The sequence below is a fragment of the Cyprinus carpio genome, chromosome B19, assembly GCF_018340385.1.
Source record: "Cyprinus carpio isolate SPL01 chromosome B19, ASM1834038v1, whole genome shotgun sequence".
Lineage (NCBI taxonomy): Eukaryota > Metazoa > Chordata > Actinopteri > Cypriniformes > Cyprinidae > Cyprinus > Cyprinus carpio.
The window spans coordinates 16,034,073-16,052,533 of record NC_056615.1 but is presented as its reverse complement, the minus strand read 5'-3'; the positions used below and the strand labels follow the sequence as shown (position 1 = coordinate 16,052,533).

At 35.5% G+C, this 18,461-nt stretch overlaps 1 protein-coding gene across 5 annotated transcripts in view; it reads left to right on the top strand.

The window, feature by feature from the left end:
• Window positions 1-18,461, top strand: part of csmd3b (CUB and Sushi multiple domains 3b) — a 370,548-nt gene that overhangs the window by 167,285 nt on the left and 184,802 nt on the right. For all 5 annotated transcript variants that reach the window (XM_042745476.1, XM_042745479.1, XM_042745477.1 and 2 more), the window contains exon 6: window positions 10,920-11,032. In XM_042745476.1, the coding sequence (XP_042601410.1) occupies window positions 10,920-11,032 (113 nt within the window). The remainder of the gene's footprint in view (window positions 1-10,919; window positions 11,033-18,461) is intronic.

The following is an 18,461-nucleotide window of genomic DNA, read 5'->3' as shown; positions in this document are numbered from 1 at the left end:
AAATGAGCGGATGCTGCCACCAGCGCCCTCATCTCTTAAATCTGTAGCGTGCCGAGGCAAGGTGACGAACAAAAGAGAAACCTCTCTCAGTCATCTATCTAACAACAGGCTCTTCTGAATGAAGAGGCAGCGCTCTATTGTTATTGATTGTTAGGGAAGGTGTCCTAGATCTCAATGTGAAACTATGATTCAGGGGCCGACAATGAAGGGACCAGGCTTTTCAATTATGTACCTACGCTGTGGAAAGATAATTTAGAAATGCCCATCTGTGGCCCTGCCACAAAACACAAACCCTTTATACAGAAAACTGGGCTTTGTGTCATGTATAAGTGTTGACATTTGTTGTGGAAAATAGAAATGATCATAATTTCAACAGAAAAAGACTACGCTATGCTTAAAACCAGTTGACAGTTTCTTTATATGGTGAAAAACTGCAATAGATCTAATGGGATGTTGTGAGGGTCTATATGACTAAAAGATTGAACACCGGCCTCTCTTTTACAGTTTCATAATTTTTTTCCCTGATTACTGCATTTTCCTTTCTCTGCACAAAAGACGCAACATACTTGCCCTCCTACAGTATGTTCTGAGTGACAGGTCTGGATACTGTGATCAACAGAGTGTAGAGAATTGATCTGTTCCTACAAGATCCTGTAAACCTGTTTACAATCCTCTCAGCGCCCTACACATCAAGACTCGCGCTGAAGCCTGTACAACAGCAAAAACAAACAGCCACACCAGAGGATGGAACAGTCCAAGTGATTAAAGTTGAATGTGTTGTTATAGTGATGGGCTTTTTAGGATTCAGAACAGGTTCACAGTGGAAAGGATGAGGGAGATGAGCAGGTGGGCCGCCACACAGAACACAGCTGCTGCATAGCGACAGAGAACAAAGTGAAAACACCAGAGTGCCACGTTACAGACGTGACTACAGATACGCTTAACACTCTATCCGATTGTCTCCTCCTAAAATATTCATTAGGGCTGTTCATTAGGGGTGAAATGAGGTTGGCAAATCGCATTTTGATGTGTCTAGACAGGATGTCAAAAGCAGCATGACAATGGCTTATGCACTGTGGATTTTCTAGGCCCTCTGATCTTGGTTACATTTGAATTAGTCCACTTTTATTTCAGGATGGGATGTTGCTCATGTGCTTATAATTCACAAAACAGTTCCGATTTTTCCAAATATTGCTATGAGTGCAAATAACTGAGAACATTTTATTTAATTCATATTTTATTATTTATTTAATGTTATATGTTTTATTATGCTTTAAAGAGTTATGTTGGTCCACTTCTCAAAATGTATTATGGCACAAAAAGGAATGTTTTTCTTTCTTCTTCTCCCAAATATTGCTGCAGAGTTCAAATAACTAAGCACTTGAGTAATGTGAACAATTTTATTTTATTTTATTTTATTTTATTTTATTTTATTTTATTTTATTTTATTTTATCAAATTGCCCTATTTGTCAATGTACACCACATAAACTATTAAAAACTATTTTAGAAAAGACACATTAAGGTCATATCACATTAAAGTTTATATGCATTTTTACAATAACAATAATAGCTACAGCTGTATGGTGACAATAATTTTATGTATCTTTATTTATTCATATAGCATACTGTTATTCAGCTGCTGCTATTATTAATAGTCACCTTCTTTTCAGATCATTAGTCAACAAATCCTCTGTAAACACCATAAGTGCAGTGGAGGTTGCAGACACACAGATGGATCTTTAATTTAACTGAGCTGAGTGCTCGCTAAAAACCAGCTTGCTCATAGATCATTCTGTGTATTAAGTCATTACAAGTTCATTTTAATTCTGACATGTTGCTTTTTAATTATTCTATTAATTCTCACCAGCCTCACCCATTCAAGCCAATTTGTGGAGTTACAAACATAGGTGGGAACTATTACACTATATCTTTAGATCTTACTGTATACAGTTTTAACAGTCTTGTTTTGTTTTGTTTTTTTTAGCACATAATGCATTCTAATAACATCAGTATTTAAAAAATATATATGTCTGCGCCATATACATTAAAAATAAATGTATGATATTTTGCTTCTAATGCACATTTAAAGTCTTTTTAAGAGTCACTTAATTATTCAAATAATTTTGGTACAATTGTAATCATGTTACCTCAACACGTGAGGTGCTGAGCTGGTTGTGTGTGTCCATTGCCTGGGCTACGGTGCAAAGTTCTGTTTATTATTTTTAGAGTTATAATACTTAATCATACATTCTGTCATGCTGCATGATTAGAGAAGCCCTCTAGCTGAGAAACCTTTGGGAAATATGATGAACTGAGAGAGAGAGAGAGAGCTGTGTAATCCATTACAATCCGTTCCTCTTTGGGGAATTAGCCCTCTTATATGACAAACGAATGGCACTTATGATGGGATTTAATACTGTCTCCTTCCCAAAATACTGTGTGTATGTGTTTTTTCTAATATGTGAATCCAATATGTCTACAAAGCTAATGACAAAGTAATTGACACCTGACTGTGATTGATTATTTGATTGAGGGATTGATGCTTAATAAAAGCAACAAAATCGATTTAGGGTTATGTTACATAGGATTTATTAGGGATCATTTTACCCAGACACATTTCATCACACTGTGCAGCTGAAAGTCCAAATTCCCATTCCAATAAAAAAAGCTCTTTTCTGTGATTAAAGACACTAAACTGTCATTTCAGTCTGGGTGCATATAATCACATTCACTCCGGTATCACAGCATTGCTTTGTGCTCTCAGAAGTCAAGCTTTGTACCCAAAATAGCGCATATGCACAAAACAAGTCCAAAGACCTCTGTGAATCATGTGCTAGAAGAGGAATCAGCCTGCCCAACTCAAATGACATTTGCCATTACGCATTGTTCACTGTAAATACAAGCTTTATTGAAATGGTTTTTGGGGGTGTTGGATACCAAGCCAGCAGTGAAATATGCTTCTGAGTAAAAGCATTGTGAGGTCATTACCTGGTGTGCAAGGTTCATTTATTCTCGAGTGTGCCACACCGCCTTCCACCCTCCCTCCCAATCTGATCCTCAAAATGGAGGTTCTGGTCGCAGGCCAAACAAGAAATTCATGTGGAAATGTGACCAGCGTGCATGATGTCTCAATGTGGTGGTCTCTGATTTACATTAGCTCCACAGAGTCACTCACAGAGAATTCTTCCAAGTAACTTAATCATTGCCACTGTACTGAGACAACAGCACTGACAAAGTATGTAGCATCCACACAGCATATGAAATCACTAATATATATGGTCCAAAACTTTTTTTTTAGTTTAGTTTAATTTATTTTGTTGTTGTTGTTGTTTATAGATTACAATGGGTTCTGTTTAATTTTGTTTTTTGTTTTCTTATAAAAAAAATGTGACATCTGTGGCCACAGGACATCACTAGACATCTTGTGTGATCTTGGTCCATTCTTCTTTATAGTTTGGTAACTGTAGTGGGTTTCTAAGCTTTGTCGCCAAGGATCGGGTTTAGATCAGCGCTCTTGGCTGGCCATTTGATTATTTCAATGTTCTTAGCTTCGAGGAAAAAATGTTTCCCATCAGACCCAAATAAATGAAACTTGCTTTCATCACTGAAGTGAACTTTGGACCAGTTCTCCTCTGTCCACACAACGTGCTCCTCAGCAAAGGTGAACTCTCTGCTAATGAGAGTCTTGGTCATTGCAGAGTGTGCTTTCAGTCCAAAGTCCCTTAAACATCCCAAAACAGATCCTTACCCTGTTCAAAACTGAACTGGCAAGCAATTCCAACTGCAGTGCTGAACCGATTCCCCACTGAGAGTCTCCACATTATCCTGTTTTCTTGTGCATTTGTCTTGCATGGACAACCAGCCGTTTTGAAGGACTTGAAAGAATTAGTGTCATTGTAAATCTGCAATATTCAAAAAAATATGTCATATAATTAGGGAAATGAGCACCAGGTGCCAGATTAACACCAATAACTTGAAGGTATCTGTAAGTGTTCTCTAAGGCCCTGTTTACACTAGTGCATTTTCGTTTTAAAACGGCGAACACTAACACTAACCCATCATTTTCAAAAGTCTTTGTTTTGCTTCATTTACACTGAAATGCAACCCCAGAGTTTTCAATCTAAAACGGGGTCTGCAGCATTCTCAAAAGTCTCCATTTTCCATGGTCAAAAATGGCGAAGTAGTATAAACAACAGGCCATATCCATAGCAAAAGTTATGCATTTTAAAATAAAAACACACTAGTGTAAACGTAGCCTAATTTTGTTCAGAGTTCTTTTTGAAATATCTCATTTAAAAAAAAAAATTATACTATGCTTCAGAATACAATTAATTTACGAAATGGGCTTAAAAACTGTCCTTCTACTCCTGTAAGGATAACTTCGAATAGGACCAAGCAGTGATGTTTTTCCTGCGTTTTTCCATTTACTACTGTAGCAAACAACAAAAAGAAGACTATATATATACTATATATATATATAGTTGTGTGTGTGTGTGTCCCAGAGTGGTCCAGGAAGTCAACCACAGAAATAATGAACATGGCAACAGCTTTTTTTCGTGTGTACATCATCTGTATTTTTCCCCTGTCTGCTGAGCATGATTGTTCACAAAAAGCCCCTTGCAGTTTGGATAGTATCGGATCCTTCCCACTGTGCTGAGATGGATAAAGTATGGCTCCCACAATGCCATGGGGGTGGAGAGGCCTTGACTCCGTGTAGCGGAGAACAAGGGGAGAGTGCATGACGAATTGGAGGAGGGAGGGAGGACAGGAGGAGTGTTGGGAAGGAGGGGTGCTCTGCCACAGAAGGAGTGCCCGTGGAGAACACTGATTACTTACTTTCAAAACATCAGTTTGATGGAGAGACGTGAGCGGCTTCCCAGTGGCCTCTCATTCGTCTGGGCTATGGCGGCTCGTGATTGATGAGGCGACCGCCGGTGTGAGACCCATGCTCTAGCCTGCTTTCATCTCGCTCCCTCTCTCCATTGCTCCGCCATGCTCTTCCCTCTCTCTTTTTCTCTTTCCATGTCTTGCCCCCCTCTCTCGCCATAGGAGCCCAGGTATACAGGATGTTGATGAAGTTTCAGAAAGAGTATGTGTTCATTTCTGTGTGTGACAGTAACGATTGGTGTGCTATTTATAAAAGCTTCTTCCCAAACTACTAAACAGTAAAGTGAGATTTATTATGAATATGTTTTTATATACGTTTTTATGTTTTTTTTTTTCTTTTTGGTGTTATGCTCACCAAGGCTGCATTTATTTGACCAAAAAAGTTAAAAAAAAAAAAAAAAAAATTATAAAAAAAAAATTTGACAAAGGAATCTATTCCTGTGATGGGAAAGCCACATTTTTAGCATCCATTACTCCAGTCTTCACTGTCACATGATCCTTTGGAAATCATTATAATATGCTGATTTGCTGTTCAAGAAACATTTCTGATTAGTATGTTTAAAACAGTTGTACAGTATTTCTGTGGAAACTGTGATACATTTTATGTTTGTGTATTTGTGTGCCAAAAAGACAAGGGTCTCTATATTAGTGCTGCCACCTGTCTTAATTAGCGGCTAGGCAATTAAGACAGATTCCTTGATTAAGGAACATGCTAACAGCTGTCATTTGTTAATAATGAATCTCTCCTAATTTTGCACAGAACCACTGAGAGCTATTGATCTGAGAAGGGGATGTGACTCGCATGGCAAAAGCTTAAAAGCTCGCCAAGTCCATTATGGTCAATGATGATAAGCTCTTATTTTTCTTTGCCTTGTGAGAAGGCTGTCTCCCTTTTGTCTCAATCCCCCTTTTTGAAGTTTTTTTTAGAGCAGTCGATGTGTTTTGAAGCCACATTTCAATGTCTGGAGTCCGAGCATGCTCTGTAGTTCAGTGTGTCTTTTGCTGCATTTATTGATTTCACTGGGTCATTCACATCATTCACATGCATAGACCAGCATCTGAAGTCTCACACACCCACACTACATTAAAGCTGCTATATAATCTTGTCCGATTTGTGGCACAGGTTGAGGTGTAATTTTGTCTGATTTAGTGTTTATCTGATGTACCTTTCCTTGCTGGATGTCTGAGGTATTGAAATGATTTCTTTCAGTGTTTGTAATGCCATTTCCTAATAAGACAAACAATATTTCTGTCCACACTGAAAGCAAAAATTTTGCATCAACTAAATCATATGCAATTATTAACTAGTTTTCACTGTCTAGTACATTGAGTCATAGTTATCTCATAGACATTGAGGTCCTTTCTGAATGCAAAGATAGAGAAAGTTCTTCTGCCTCTTTCTCCTATTATTAAATCTTTATCTTGCTCTTTTCCTGACTTTTTCTGTTACTTTTTGTCCACTCCTACACATCTCAAATTCTCTCCTCTGTTCCTCCATTTCTAGTCCATTCTGCTTTACTCATAATTTGGCTGGCTTGCTGGCTTTGGCAGAGTGTCTACCGATACTTACTTTAAAAAGTATTACAATAAATAAAACAAGAATTATTGGAATACACTGTGTTACTTATATATATTATTGTTTCTATACCTAACAACAATTGCTGTTTGGTCCAAAATATAGAATGACATGCACAATTTTTTTTTAGCAATATTAGTTTCCTTGCAGCACCATATAAGCTAGTTCTATTTATAAACCGTTTCTACATCCCATGTGGATTAACTGCACATGGTAGGATCTGCTCATATACCACTCTTTGCTCATCCATGTGTTTGATAACCTCCCCTTCCTTTTCCTGACCTTGCCTTCCAACAAACATCTGCACACACATTCACACACAGAGAGAGCAGACACCTTGGAATGAGCTATGTTGATTAAATTACATTTATCCATGTGAAAGGGTTTATTGGCTTGGATCATGGTGATTTATTCAGGGGTAGATATATGCGATGTGGAGGAATCAGAGTTCTGGTGTTGTGGTTGGTTTCAGACACTGCCAGCCTCTCTAGCTCCTGAGAAATTATGTTACTGCAAAATTCACACTTATTTAATTAAAATGTCAGGCAATTACAAATGTGGAAACGTGCTATTCAGGATGATGACTCGCAGCCGAGACGATCACATCAATAAGCCAATAAGCAAATTCACCGGTGCACTGAAATTTACTTTATAATTAAAGAACAAAGCTGTATTTCTGTTCAGAAGTGAGCTGATATACAACAAGAGCATTTCTGAAATGCTACATCCCGGTGTGTTCCTTAGTCATCTAAAGACATATCTGAAGGAAGTTGCATTTTGTCTCATGGCACCTATAGGCTGTAGCTGATATTCTAGCTGAGTTTTCAGTACTTTCAATGTACTGTTTTTTTCTAATTTGCATTATGCATACAAGAATACACAAGTTCTTTGTGACCTTCTCCATCATTTTGAGTCATTTTAATGCTGAAACACATTTTGCATTTTATGCACTGATTAAAAAAAATAATAATAATAAAGATTGTACTTTTAGAGAAAGCTTTTTTTAAGAAAAAAAGTCATGCATCAATAATATAGTGTGTATATATATATACTGCAAAATTCACACTTATTTAATTAAAATACCATACCTTTTTTAACAATATGGGTAAATTATGTAATGCAATAATGTAAATTATGTAATGCCAAGTTTATATATTTAAGTCATAATTAATGCTGAAACATATTTTGCGTTTTATGCACTGAACAAAAAAAAAATAAATAAATAAAAAGTAATGCATTTGTAATATAGTGCATATATTTAACAATATATCGCCACCATTTTTTCGATATTGGTTAATGTAATGTCAGGTTCATACACTTGATGCATTATGATACATTTCAATTGTAGTTGTACTGTGTCTTTCAACATATTCTCTGGTGTTATTTAATGTTTTTTTTTTTCATGCTGCAGCTAGTAGTAAAGCAGAAGAGACAATTGATTTACTCACATTCTGTGCTTCTGTTTGAACTGAGGCAGCTACAGAGATCTGTCACACCACATTAAAGAGCGTAAAAAAGACATTTCATGTATTAATTTTGGAGAAAAAAAAACATATAGAACTTAAAAGCTGAGACTCTGAGCATCGATAACAACAACAAAAAAAAACTCTAAATTAAAGTGGCTATATTAAGACTTATTTTGATGAAGCGGAGTTCATGATTGGGTGGGCCTGTAGAGTCTGTTCTGTAGTACTTGGCATGCATAGATAGAATAAAAGAAATACAACATGTGTCTGTCCTTAAAGCCTTAGCACACATGCTGTATTTTAACCACCAAGATTAGTATGAAGTCTATTTTGGTATGGACTGATTTGTGAGCATAGGTTATTGGCAACAAAAAGGGTAAACTAAAGCTTTTAATGCTATTCCTTTAAATGTAAGGGGTATTTGCCATACTTCATTTCCTAAAGTAGATTACGCCCTTAAAACTGAAGAACTGAAGTTTTGACTCATAATTAATGTATGATCTTTATAGGAGCATATGTTTAATTTATGGGGCTCCATTTCAGATTTAAGTTTAAGCTCACTGAGACATGTAAAGTCATGGACATGGAATGGGTTATGTGTGCAAGTGTTGTTGTTTTGTGATTGTGCCACTGCATGCAAGTTTCATACAACTGAAAACAGATTTCATAAACACATTATTCAAATGTCAGAAAATCAATAGTCCCTTTGGGAGGCTATGAAGCTGTGTGAAATACAACATCAAATCAAGCAAAAGATGTGTGTGACTATACTACAAATTGTAAGATTTTGAATTGGTTCAAATATTGTATTTCTTGGCCACTTTTTTTGCAATATATACAGAGCCGATCCTCCCTATACACAAAATACGCAAGCTGCGTTAGGCCCCCGAAACACCAGGGGGCCCCCTTGCTCTCAAAGATGATTTAATTTTAGTTTTATTTTTGAATTTGGCCAGCAGTTATGAAAACGTGAATGATCATTTCTTTTAATGCGGTGCGCTGTCACCCTTTTTACGTAAAAATCAGTTAAATCGTGTAATGTGAATGTCGTACAGTCTTGCTCGAGACTAAAAAAAACAAGGTGAAAGTGTACCAATCCACAGAAGAGACACTGTTTTTCAAGCGTGTTCGAGACGGAGTAAAACATGGACAAATGTGTTTTATTCACTCGTTCATAACCACTCATACCCCCCAATATATATATATTCCTAACACACGTCAAGATATAATTTAACTGTCTTTCTGTTATCAGTATTTTTAAATGGTGCTGTGTTTGGTGTTTCTTTCTTTATCCAACAAATCTGTTAAGTGAACGTTTGAAAGAATTATTAATAATGTTCAATAAGATACTTGTCGCCACCTTTTGGCATAATAGTGTAACTTGCAGAAAGAGGCACAAAATTAATCTAAAATTAATCAGTGTTTTTGCTGAACTGAATCTAAATATTTAAGTCAATGGGTTAAATTCAATTCCTTCTGCTATCTCATAGGGCTCTTCTGGGGTGTGGAAATTGACATAATGGCACCCTGATATTTTGTAAAATACATTTGAAGAAAAATGATGCGATGCTAAAAAAAAATGTCTTGCATATATTTTAGAACATAGTAAGTAACTGTTTAAATATATTATTTAATTAAATGTGAAATGTGTATTAAACAATAGAGATGCTTACTGCTGATCATCTCATTATCTTTACATCATTTTTTTTATTTATTTTGTTAAATATTTAGTAAACAACATATGTCTGATAAATTAAAATACAGAATAAACTATAGTTTTAAAAAAAATCATTTTCAAGTTACATCATTGCAGCAGTAGGTGGTGACAAATGACTATATTTATGAGTGAATTGTCTGAATCAACTTTTTCCTGAATCAACAATTGAATTCGTTATTGAATTCTAACGAGTAAGTGAATCATTCACTCAGCCGATTTGTTCAAAACACGGATCCATTCAGGAACAAAATAGGACTGCTAAGATTTTGACAGGTGTGTACGCCACAGTTGTTTGACTTCGTTTGGAAATATTTTTGTATGTGGACCAGAAAATGTACAAAGTAACTAGACATACTGTCTGCAATGTAGGTTACCCAATTTTAACATATTGTTTGTTGAACTGCTGTGGTGTATTGAAACTGTCCCACTCACAAGTTGCGCTGTGTAATGGAAAAACATTACAAACAGTCATTATTTTTATAATTCTGTGTGGTGACACTAGTGGCACAGAAATTACAGACTTTACCTTTCAGTTTAAGCAAAAGAACGTAAACTGTGTGTGTGGGGGGTGAGTGAAAGAGAGAGAGACAGAAAGATAACAGTAATGATATGGCTCTGCTCCAGCCTGTGAAGGCCATTAAAGTGTGATTCATGTGGCCATGTCCTTTAATGACATCTCCAGTTAGTCATCAATAAAGTGAGACAGATGTAGGATGAAGATGGAGTATTTTGATGGTTGGAGGGTTGGGGTTACAATGACCTCTGTCCTCTGTTGCAGCACCACGCTGATTCACGACACACTGCATGCGCACACACATACAGTACACACACAGTGATGATTTTACTTGTCAAAATGTTCAGTTTATGTGCACCGCCCCTCAAAAAGTGTCCAGGGAGCGTGCTGACCATATCCGGCCCGACTTGCACTTCATGAGTAATGATGGCCTAAGTGTTAAGGTGCTTGTACTCCATTAAATGTCCCTAGTGCCATGCCTCAAAATGTCAGCGTATTAGATCAGTGACCTTGGTAGTATATTATGAGCTCTAAAAAAGTTTTATATTTCAGAAGATAAAATATTGACTATCCAAACATCTACTTGCACGACCTAAACAGACAGATCATTTAAACTCATTTTGACAGTGCTATATTGTACATCTACAAAACATGAGTTTTACAACCCCTCTATGCAGATGCCATGTTATTATAAATGTTTTTTGTTGTCGCTGTTAATTTCATAACATATGTAAAGAGCTTTCCTTCATGTTTTACAGGCTATCCGGAATGAATGTCCCATCTCCTATTGTTAGCAACAAGAACTGGCTGAGGTTACACTTTGTTACTGACAGCAACCATCGATACAAAGGCTTCAGTGCCCATTATCAAGGTAAACTTCTCGCTTTGTCATTGCACATGCATGGTTTCCATGGCTAGTATTTCTCTTGTGAAAGTCTATTCGATTGTCCTATCTGGATAATTAATTACACGATTAATTATCTTTGATTTGATGATTTTTGTTGCATAAAAGGTGCAAAAAAAAAAGAGTATTGGAGTTTTATGTTAAAGCCATTTTGATATCATTTATCATTTTGTTCCAGATGTCTAATTAATGCAAGCATGAGAAAGATAATTCAAAACTGTGTTGATTGTCATTGACTTCAGCTCACATGGCTCTTTTTGAAATAACTTTCAACATTCAGAGTCAGAAAAGTGTTGTTTTTGTTGCCAATGCTTGAATGCCTCTTTCCTTTTTTCGGTTGATTTGTTTTGTTTTGTGCCGTTTCTCCAAACTAACTCATATTTCAACAACAAATCATGTTTTGTCTTTTTTGGAAGTAGCTATCTTTTTGCTTCTCTCATAAAAAGCTCAAATGTAATAAAATGCTGGGGGTTGAAAGGAAGAACGGTGAAAAGCAAGCCGCTTTTAAGTTTTTTGCTTTGACAGGTCATCCATAGCCATAATTTTCCTCATGTGCTTGGCGTACTGTGTTTGTGAACTACTTACACACATTTACCATGAACTTGATTCCAGTGTCTATACAACCATTCACTGGAAGCTGTTCTGTAGAGGTCTGGAGTGAAATATGAAATTGTTTGCCAACCCTTACATATCTATGCTATTATCTTACAGAAAAGTTGCATAATGTTGTTTTATATGGAAATTCATATACGTCTTCACTGGATCGTTTAGATTCTTTTCTGAGCCTTCAATAAAAACAAACCTCATTTGCATGGATATATGATTTTTGTGTGAAAGCTACTTTCTGCCACGGGAATAAAAAAAGGTAATTACAAATTAGTATTTCACAATTCTGACATTTTTCTAGCAATTTTTTTCTTGCAATTGCAGTATATAAACGTAACTTACCAGAAAAGTCAGAATTGTGAGATATAAAGTTGCAATTACTGTTTATAGTTTTTTATTCTGTGGCAGAAGCAAAAAAAAAAAAAAAAAAAAAAAAATATATATATATATATATATATATATATATATATATATATATATATATATATATATATATATATATATATATATATATATATATATATATATATATATATATATATATATATATATATATATATAATAGAATTGCAAGATGTAAACTCAGAGTTCTGAATAACAATGCCAGAATTGTGAGATATAAACTTGGAATAGCGATGAAAAGTCAGAATACTAAATTTGTATCTTGCAATTATGAATTCAGAGTTTACATTTTTTCCACATTTATCTTAAACGTACTTCTATAAAAAGGCTTTGTGTAACTTTAGAAACCTGTCAGGTTGGTCTGCCTCTGTGTCCATTCCTCTAAATAGACATGCATCTTGGATAATTGAAAATGTTAGCAGAAGTTTGGTTATAGGATTGGATTTGTTTGATTTGTGTAAGATCCAAGAGTGCTGATTAGAAGCTTGCTGCATTGAATTGAGTTGGCATGAGTTTGACTGTGAAATAGCAGGTATTCACTGCATCACCAGGACAAGTGATCGGCTTCAAAAAGCAACATCTGCACTGTGCTTCAGGACACAGCCCAGCAAAATCCAATTTAGCCCACTGATTCATCTGAAAGAGATGCCATCAGAATGGAAGCCCATTCCATTTCTGCCGCTTCACTCTTATACACATTAACCAGCTGTTGCTGGTTCAAGATGCCAGTTGATGGAAACGCTCATCTGCAGAAAATAAAGCTGTTATTGGCAGGGGCTGTTTGGCTTCAATGTACACAGACTACCCAGGTATCCATCTGAGAAACTCAGAGTCCAGAAGCAAGAGCATGAGATAGACATGTTCTTCTACTCATTATTCATTCTGAACCAGTAATATGACAGAAAAAATAAAAAAATAAAAAAAATTTGGATGATTTTCTTAATCTGACATTACAAGACTAAACAAAATTACCATTTTTATTTTTTTGTTATTAAGCGAAAGGCTTTTCTTCATCCATCCATTTAGCACACTTTTGAGTCTTTTTAACTAATTAAATGGAGAAATAAGAATAGTGCCTAAAAATATTATAGGTGCTGTAGGTAAGTTTTTGACTTTACTAAAGCATAAAAACACCATAATATGTTTGCAGATATTTAAGAAACATGCTAAGTTAACATACTTGTTTATCTGAAAAACAATGCTACAGTCATTTAGTAAAGGTGTAAGTGCAGAATAATTATATTTATTTTCATGTTTATTGTCTCCAAAATATATTTTTTTAATCTTTTTTTATATTCAAGTACTCATTTTATTTTATTTTATTTTATTTTATTTTATTTTATTTTATTTTATTTTATTTTATTTTATTTTGGGTCATTAGTTGGTCGCATGCTGCATTAAAAGGTATGTCTTCAGATGATTTCTGAAGATTAGAATGGATTCCTCTAATGAAGGTTAGTAGTGACAGTGAGCATGAAGTTTCTGAAAGTGACCTTGTGCTGCATTGTGATGGTTCCTCCAGGCATTGTTGATTCACTGACCACAGGGAACGAGAGGGAATATGAATTCTTTATGCTGGAATCAGAGTCTTGAGAATTTGATGCTAGCGGCAACAGGCAGCGAGTGGAAAGTGTATGACATGGCTCTTCTTTGGCTGACTGAAGTGCAGATGTGCTGCTGTTTTCTGGATCCCCCATAAAGGCTTGGTGGTGCTAGCTGTAAGGCCTGCTAGTAAAGCTGGCTAGTAAAGGTGTCGCATTCATAAAATTTAATCAAATTCTCAATATGGCACTAGAGATCTGACCTGGAGCTGAACTGATGAAATTGCTATATATGAAATAATGAGTCAGTGTACAGAAACTTGGCAAAATGGAGTGAGTTTGAGGTAGTATCTTCAAAACTTAATCTTTATATATATATATATATATATATAGAGAGAGAGAGAGAGAGAGAGAGAGAGAGAGAGAGAGAGAGAGAGAGAGAGAGAGATCTACAAAAGGATTTAGAATTGCAGTTTAAATGTAGGGGAACAGAATGAAAAAAAAGAGAAAAAAAATTCATACCGTATATAAATTAAGTTGGATATTTGCTTGACAGAGTCTCATTTGAGTGTTTTCTTTTTTTAAGTTTTAAAAGCCTTGCAGTTTGATGTCTTACAGGCTTTAAATGAGGTCCATAAAACAATAGATATATTGAAAAAAAAATGTCAATGAAATTAGATGTTTTACCAAAAAAATGTACATGTACATTATACATTTCATTATATTTAATGAATTAACTTTTGTGGACCAGGACAGAACGCATTATGGCAAATTAGCGTCCATTAAAAGCACATATTCTGTGAGCAATTTACTGACAATGCACACATTAAATATCACAGGCACAGCCAGATAATTTCCATAATGACCAGCGCAATTTACCCAGAGCAGCGCAAATTACCACCTGCTTTAAGACATGCTTTTTTTGGGCATTAAATATTGGCGACAAGCGCAAACGTTAGTAAATTAAGTTGCATGATTCATTTTAATACTCTTATTCCATAAATTTTAGGGAAACTCAGACAAATGCATATTCAATATGGTCAGGTGCAAAACTAACTGTGTACACACCTTTTCAGCGCTAATTCTTCATTGCACGGTTTTAGTCAATCCTGACAGTACTGTTTTAACACGAGAAGACGGTTTGTGCTGGCGGAAGCTGTTAGCAAATCTGGCCCTTAATTTCCAGAATGCATTACCTGTGTCGACTTTCTCTGAATTACAATTAAGTAAATTCCATTTCAACTTCCTGTGGGTTGTGGCCATTTTAATTCAAATTTATACTCATGGATTGAAAGGGAGCCAGTTCTTAGATTCTGAATTTTGCCCAACCCTGTACTAATGCCACATTGCTTGTCTATTCATGACCCTATTCTCTTCATTTGGGGGGTTTGTTATCAAATACTGATATGTGCCATTAATGGCAATTATACTTATTAGTTCATTAGCATATCACGTAATATATTCACTTCAGTTGTTTAAATAAATTTTCAATGTTAAATGCTAAATAATAAATTATGTGCTGGCTCTAATAGCAAGAAACTTCTTAAGGCCAATTAATTGCAAGAAACATCTTAAGGCCAGTTTACACTGCAACGACAGACACCTACCAACGGCAACAGACACATCCGTCAGGTTTTGTCGGATCAGTGTATTACCCCGTCTGCCTCTGTTGGCATTGGTTGCACTTGTTTTTCAGCGAATGAGCATCTTGGCATTTGTCATGTCTGGAATGTCTGTCAGTGCAGTGTAGATTAGCCTTTAAGGAAATGGTTGTAACGGAAAATGTATTGTCACTTTAAGGTTTTTATTTTTTTATCTTCTGTTCAGGTACTCAAGGAGCAGCAGCTTGTTTCTGTCTGCATTAAGAATGTGAATGCATCTTGCAAGAATGAAATGCCTTATTGTGTTAAGAGTAAGACATCATTCAACCCCCAAAGCAACTAAATAAACACGGTAGTTTGCATGTACAGATGGTAGTGGTGTCAAATTTGCAAAACAAACTTCTCCTTCAAGCTTAAGTCATTTAGAGGTGAGCATGATAATGAAGAATAATCCAAGATAAGTCATGTAAACTAGGGCAAAGATGTTGGCAAAGGGCCAAGGGAGCCAGCTTTCATAACGCCAATAAGAATTGCAAATGTGCAAATGGAGTTCTTGTACCAAACTTGGTCTTGTAGCTTTTGATGACACAGCAAGCACTTTGCAACACGTCTTGCTCACTTTTCAGAGAAGGTCAGTTAGAAATAGAACTTGAAATCCGTATGTGGCCACAGGTTCTCTGTCATGCCTTCCCTGGAGTGGATGCCACATCTAATAAAGTCCTCCTTTGATGGTCACTCCTGCCACCATCTATTTAAACTGGTTGCAAGATTGTGGAAGCATGTCCGTACTGGATTCACAGTTCGCCTGAGGGAGTAATTATTTGGCTAGACTCTACGAGGCCTATGTCGAACACAATTCCTCAGGAATTTCCTTAACTTAATGCCATTAGCGCTACAGAAACTCCAGCAAACAGTCTGTAATGAAGACAATGCCCCAATCTATGCCCTGCTGCGCTTAAGTTGAGCATTTCAAATGTCCTCTTAAATGTCAAACAAGCAGAACATTATGTTATAATCTTTTGAGCAACGTAGCCTTTGAATTGAAGAATTGGAAATGGGAAATGAATCTAATATGGAGATCAAAGTTGTTGACATAGCTGCATAAAAACATAATAAAATAAAGAAGATCACATTATCAGTATTTCATAAACTGTAGCATAGTGTCTTGACTGAACAACATTAGGTCTAAAATAATAGATTTCAGACTCAAACTCCGGCTTCACTGTCTTTTGGATCTGTGCCTGCATGGGCTTTAGGCAAAAACAAGTTGACATGTAGTAGAAACACACACCATTGTCTCAATTTTAGGCAACAGAATGGAATCCCAGAACCTTTTACTGAATATTTCAGTGCCAAACTGCCCATCACCATCTGTACAGGGCAAGCAAGACAGCACTCTGTTAATATTCTGCTAACATTCTGCTTATAGTTTTCTAGTCAACACTGGAAAAATCATTTTAATTTGTAATCAGCAGTTAACAAATTAAAAATAAATTAATTAATTAACAAAAATTACTAAAAAGAAGCAAAATTGCATAAGACGTTGATCCAAGTTAAGGTTTTTTTTTTTTACTTCATTGGCAACATTTTCTTGTATGTATATTTGTTGTTTAATTTGTTCTTAAAACAAGGGCAAAAACAATGTGAAAAAAATAAACAATTCAAAAAGGTGAATATTAAAAATCTTTATGACAGTGTACAATCCTTGTTTTGAAGATAATTGAGTTCAACTGAATTTCAGTTTAGGTGTGCTATCTATTTTTAGTTTTTGGGCAAACATTATACTTTACATTATACTGGAGGTGTGGTATGAAAACTTCCATTGACTTTTGTTCATAAAATGTTTAAAAACAAATTTGATGTTGCGAATTACTATTTGTTATTATATTCTTGTAATTTAGTGTTATAATTATAAACACATAGGTTGTTTTGTTATTCTTTTATTTGTTTACCTGAACCTAAACCTAATGAATCGTAAGTCATAAACATTCACAGAAAAATGGTTTACTTCTGCACTGAAAAATACAACATATAAAACTAGTACTAACAGTCCAGACAAATAAACGGCACTATCTGTATTTTTAGAGTAGAATTTCCCTTTCACTTTTGCTCTAAAAATGGGTGAGCTGTTGCTAAGTGGAAAAAAAAATGTCCTGAAATCAGTCTGTTTTGTTTGTTTATCTAGTTATTTTGGATACAAGAACATTGCAGTCTAATTGATAACCAAGCTAAATAAACATGAAGAACAACAGGAAATTTAATGATATGAAATAAAAACCTGCTTTGACTGTAGAGTGGCTAATAATTTATAAGTGTGACATAATAATATAATGTGCACTTGTGGATCATCTCTTACATACTGTACATAATTCTCTGGACAGAGCGATGCTTGATATGGTTATCATAGCCAACATGTTATTATTAAAAGTGGCAATGGATCAACAAAAGCACAGCTAGTATTTTCTTTACTGCTTGGCAGTGCTTATTAATGTTTACTCATATATAAGCAACCTAAGGGCACATAGAAGGGTTTTTGTTGTATAGATTATTCACAGAAGCAGAAATAAAAACCAGAGTTACCCCTGTTACCAGTATTTATCTCACCTCGTAGGTCATTTACAGCTTCTTCTCATTTACTTGAACGACTTCAGTAACTGTAAATGAAAGAACTGAAATATACATTTTATTGTGATTGAGTTTTGTGCTTGCCAAAGTCATTAAGACCTGAAGTCCTGAGGCCACAGCTGATATTAGACACCCCTACCCTCAATCTACAAAAGAAAGTCTCTATTAAAGAAAATGCCATCCCACTATTCATTGATAATTCAGAGGTTTTGTAAGCATCTGAGTCCTTAGGGGTATATAAGGTTTTAAAGGGTAAACGTCCCCAGGAGACAAATATATCCGTAACTCTAATGGCTCTCAGTGTTGCCATTACTTCTAGACAAGTGTAGCGCTCTTGGTCTCAGCAGAGGAGATTTATCCAATAGTTATGTCAGAATTCACACAGGAGGGCTTTCAGATTAAATAATGGCCAGAAAGTGGCAAGTATTCTGCAAGTATTATTATACTTCTGCTCTGTTCATCATTTATCATAACGGTTTTATTAGAGACTAGTTGTTTAACGAAAAGCACAATCAAGTGGGTCAACGAATTGTAATTTGCATTAAACCATAAGAATACTAATTAGATGCTAAACCTGTGTGGCCCCGTTACTGGTATAGTCATAACTGAGATGTTATGTAA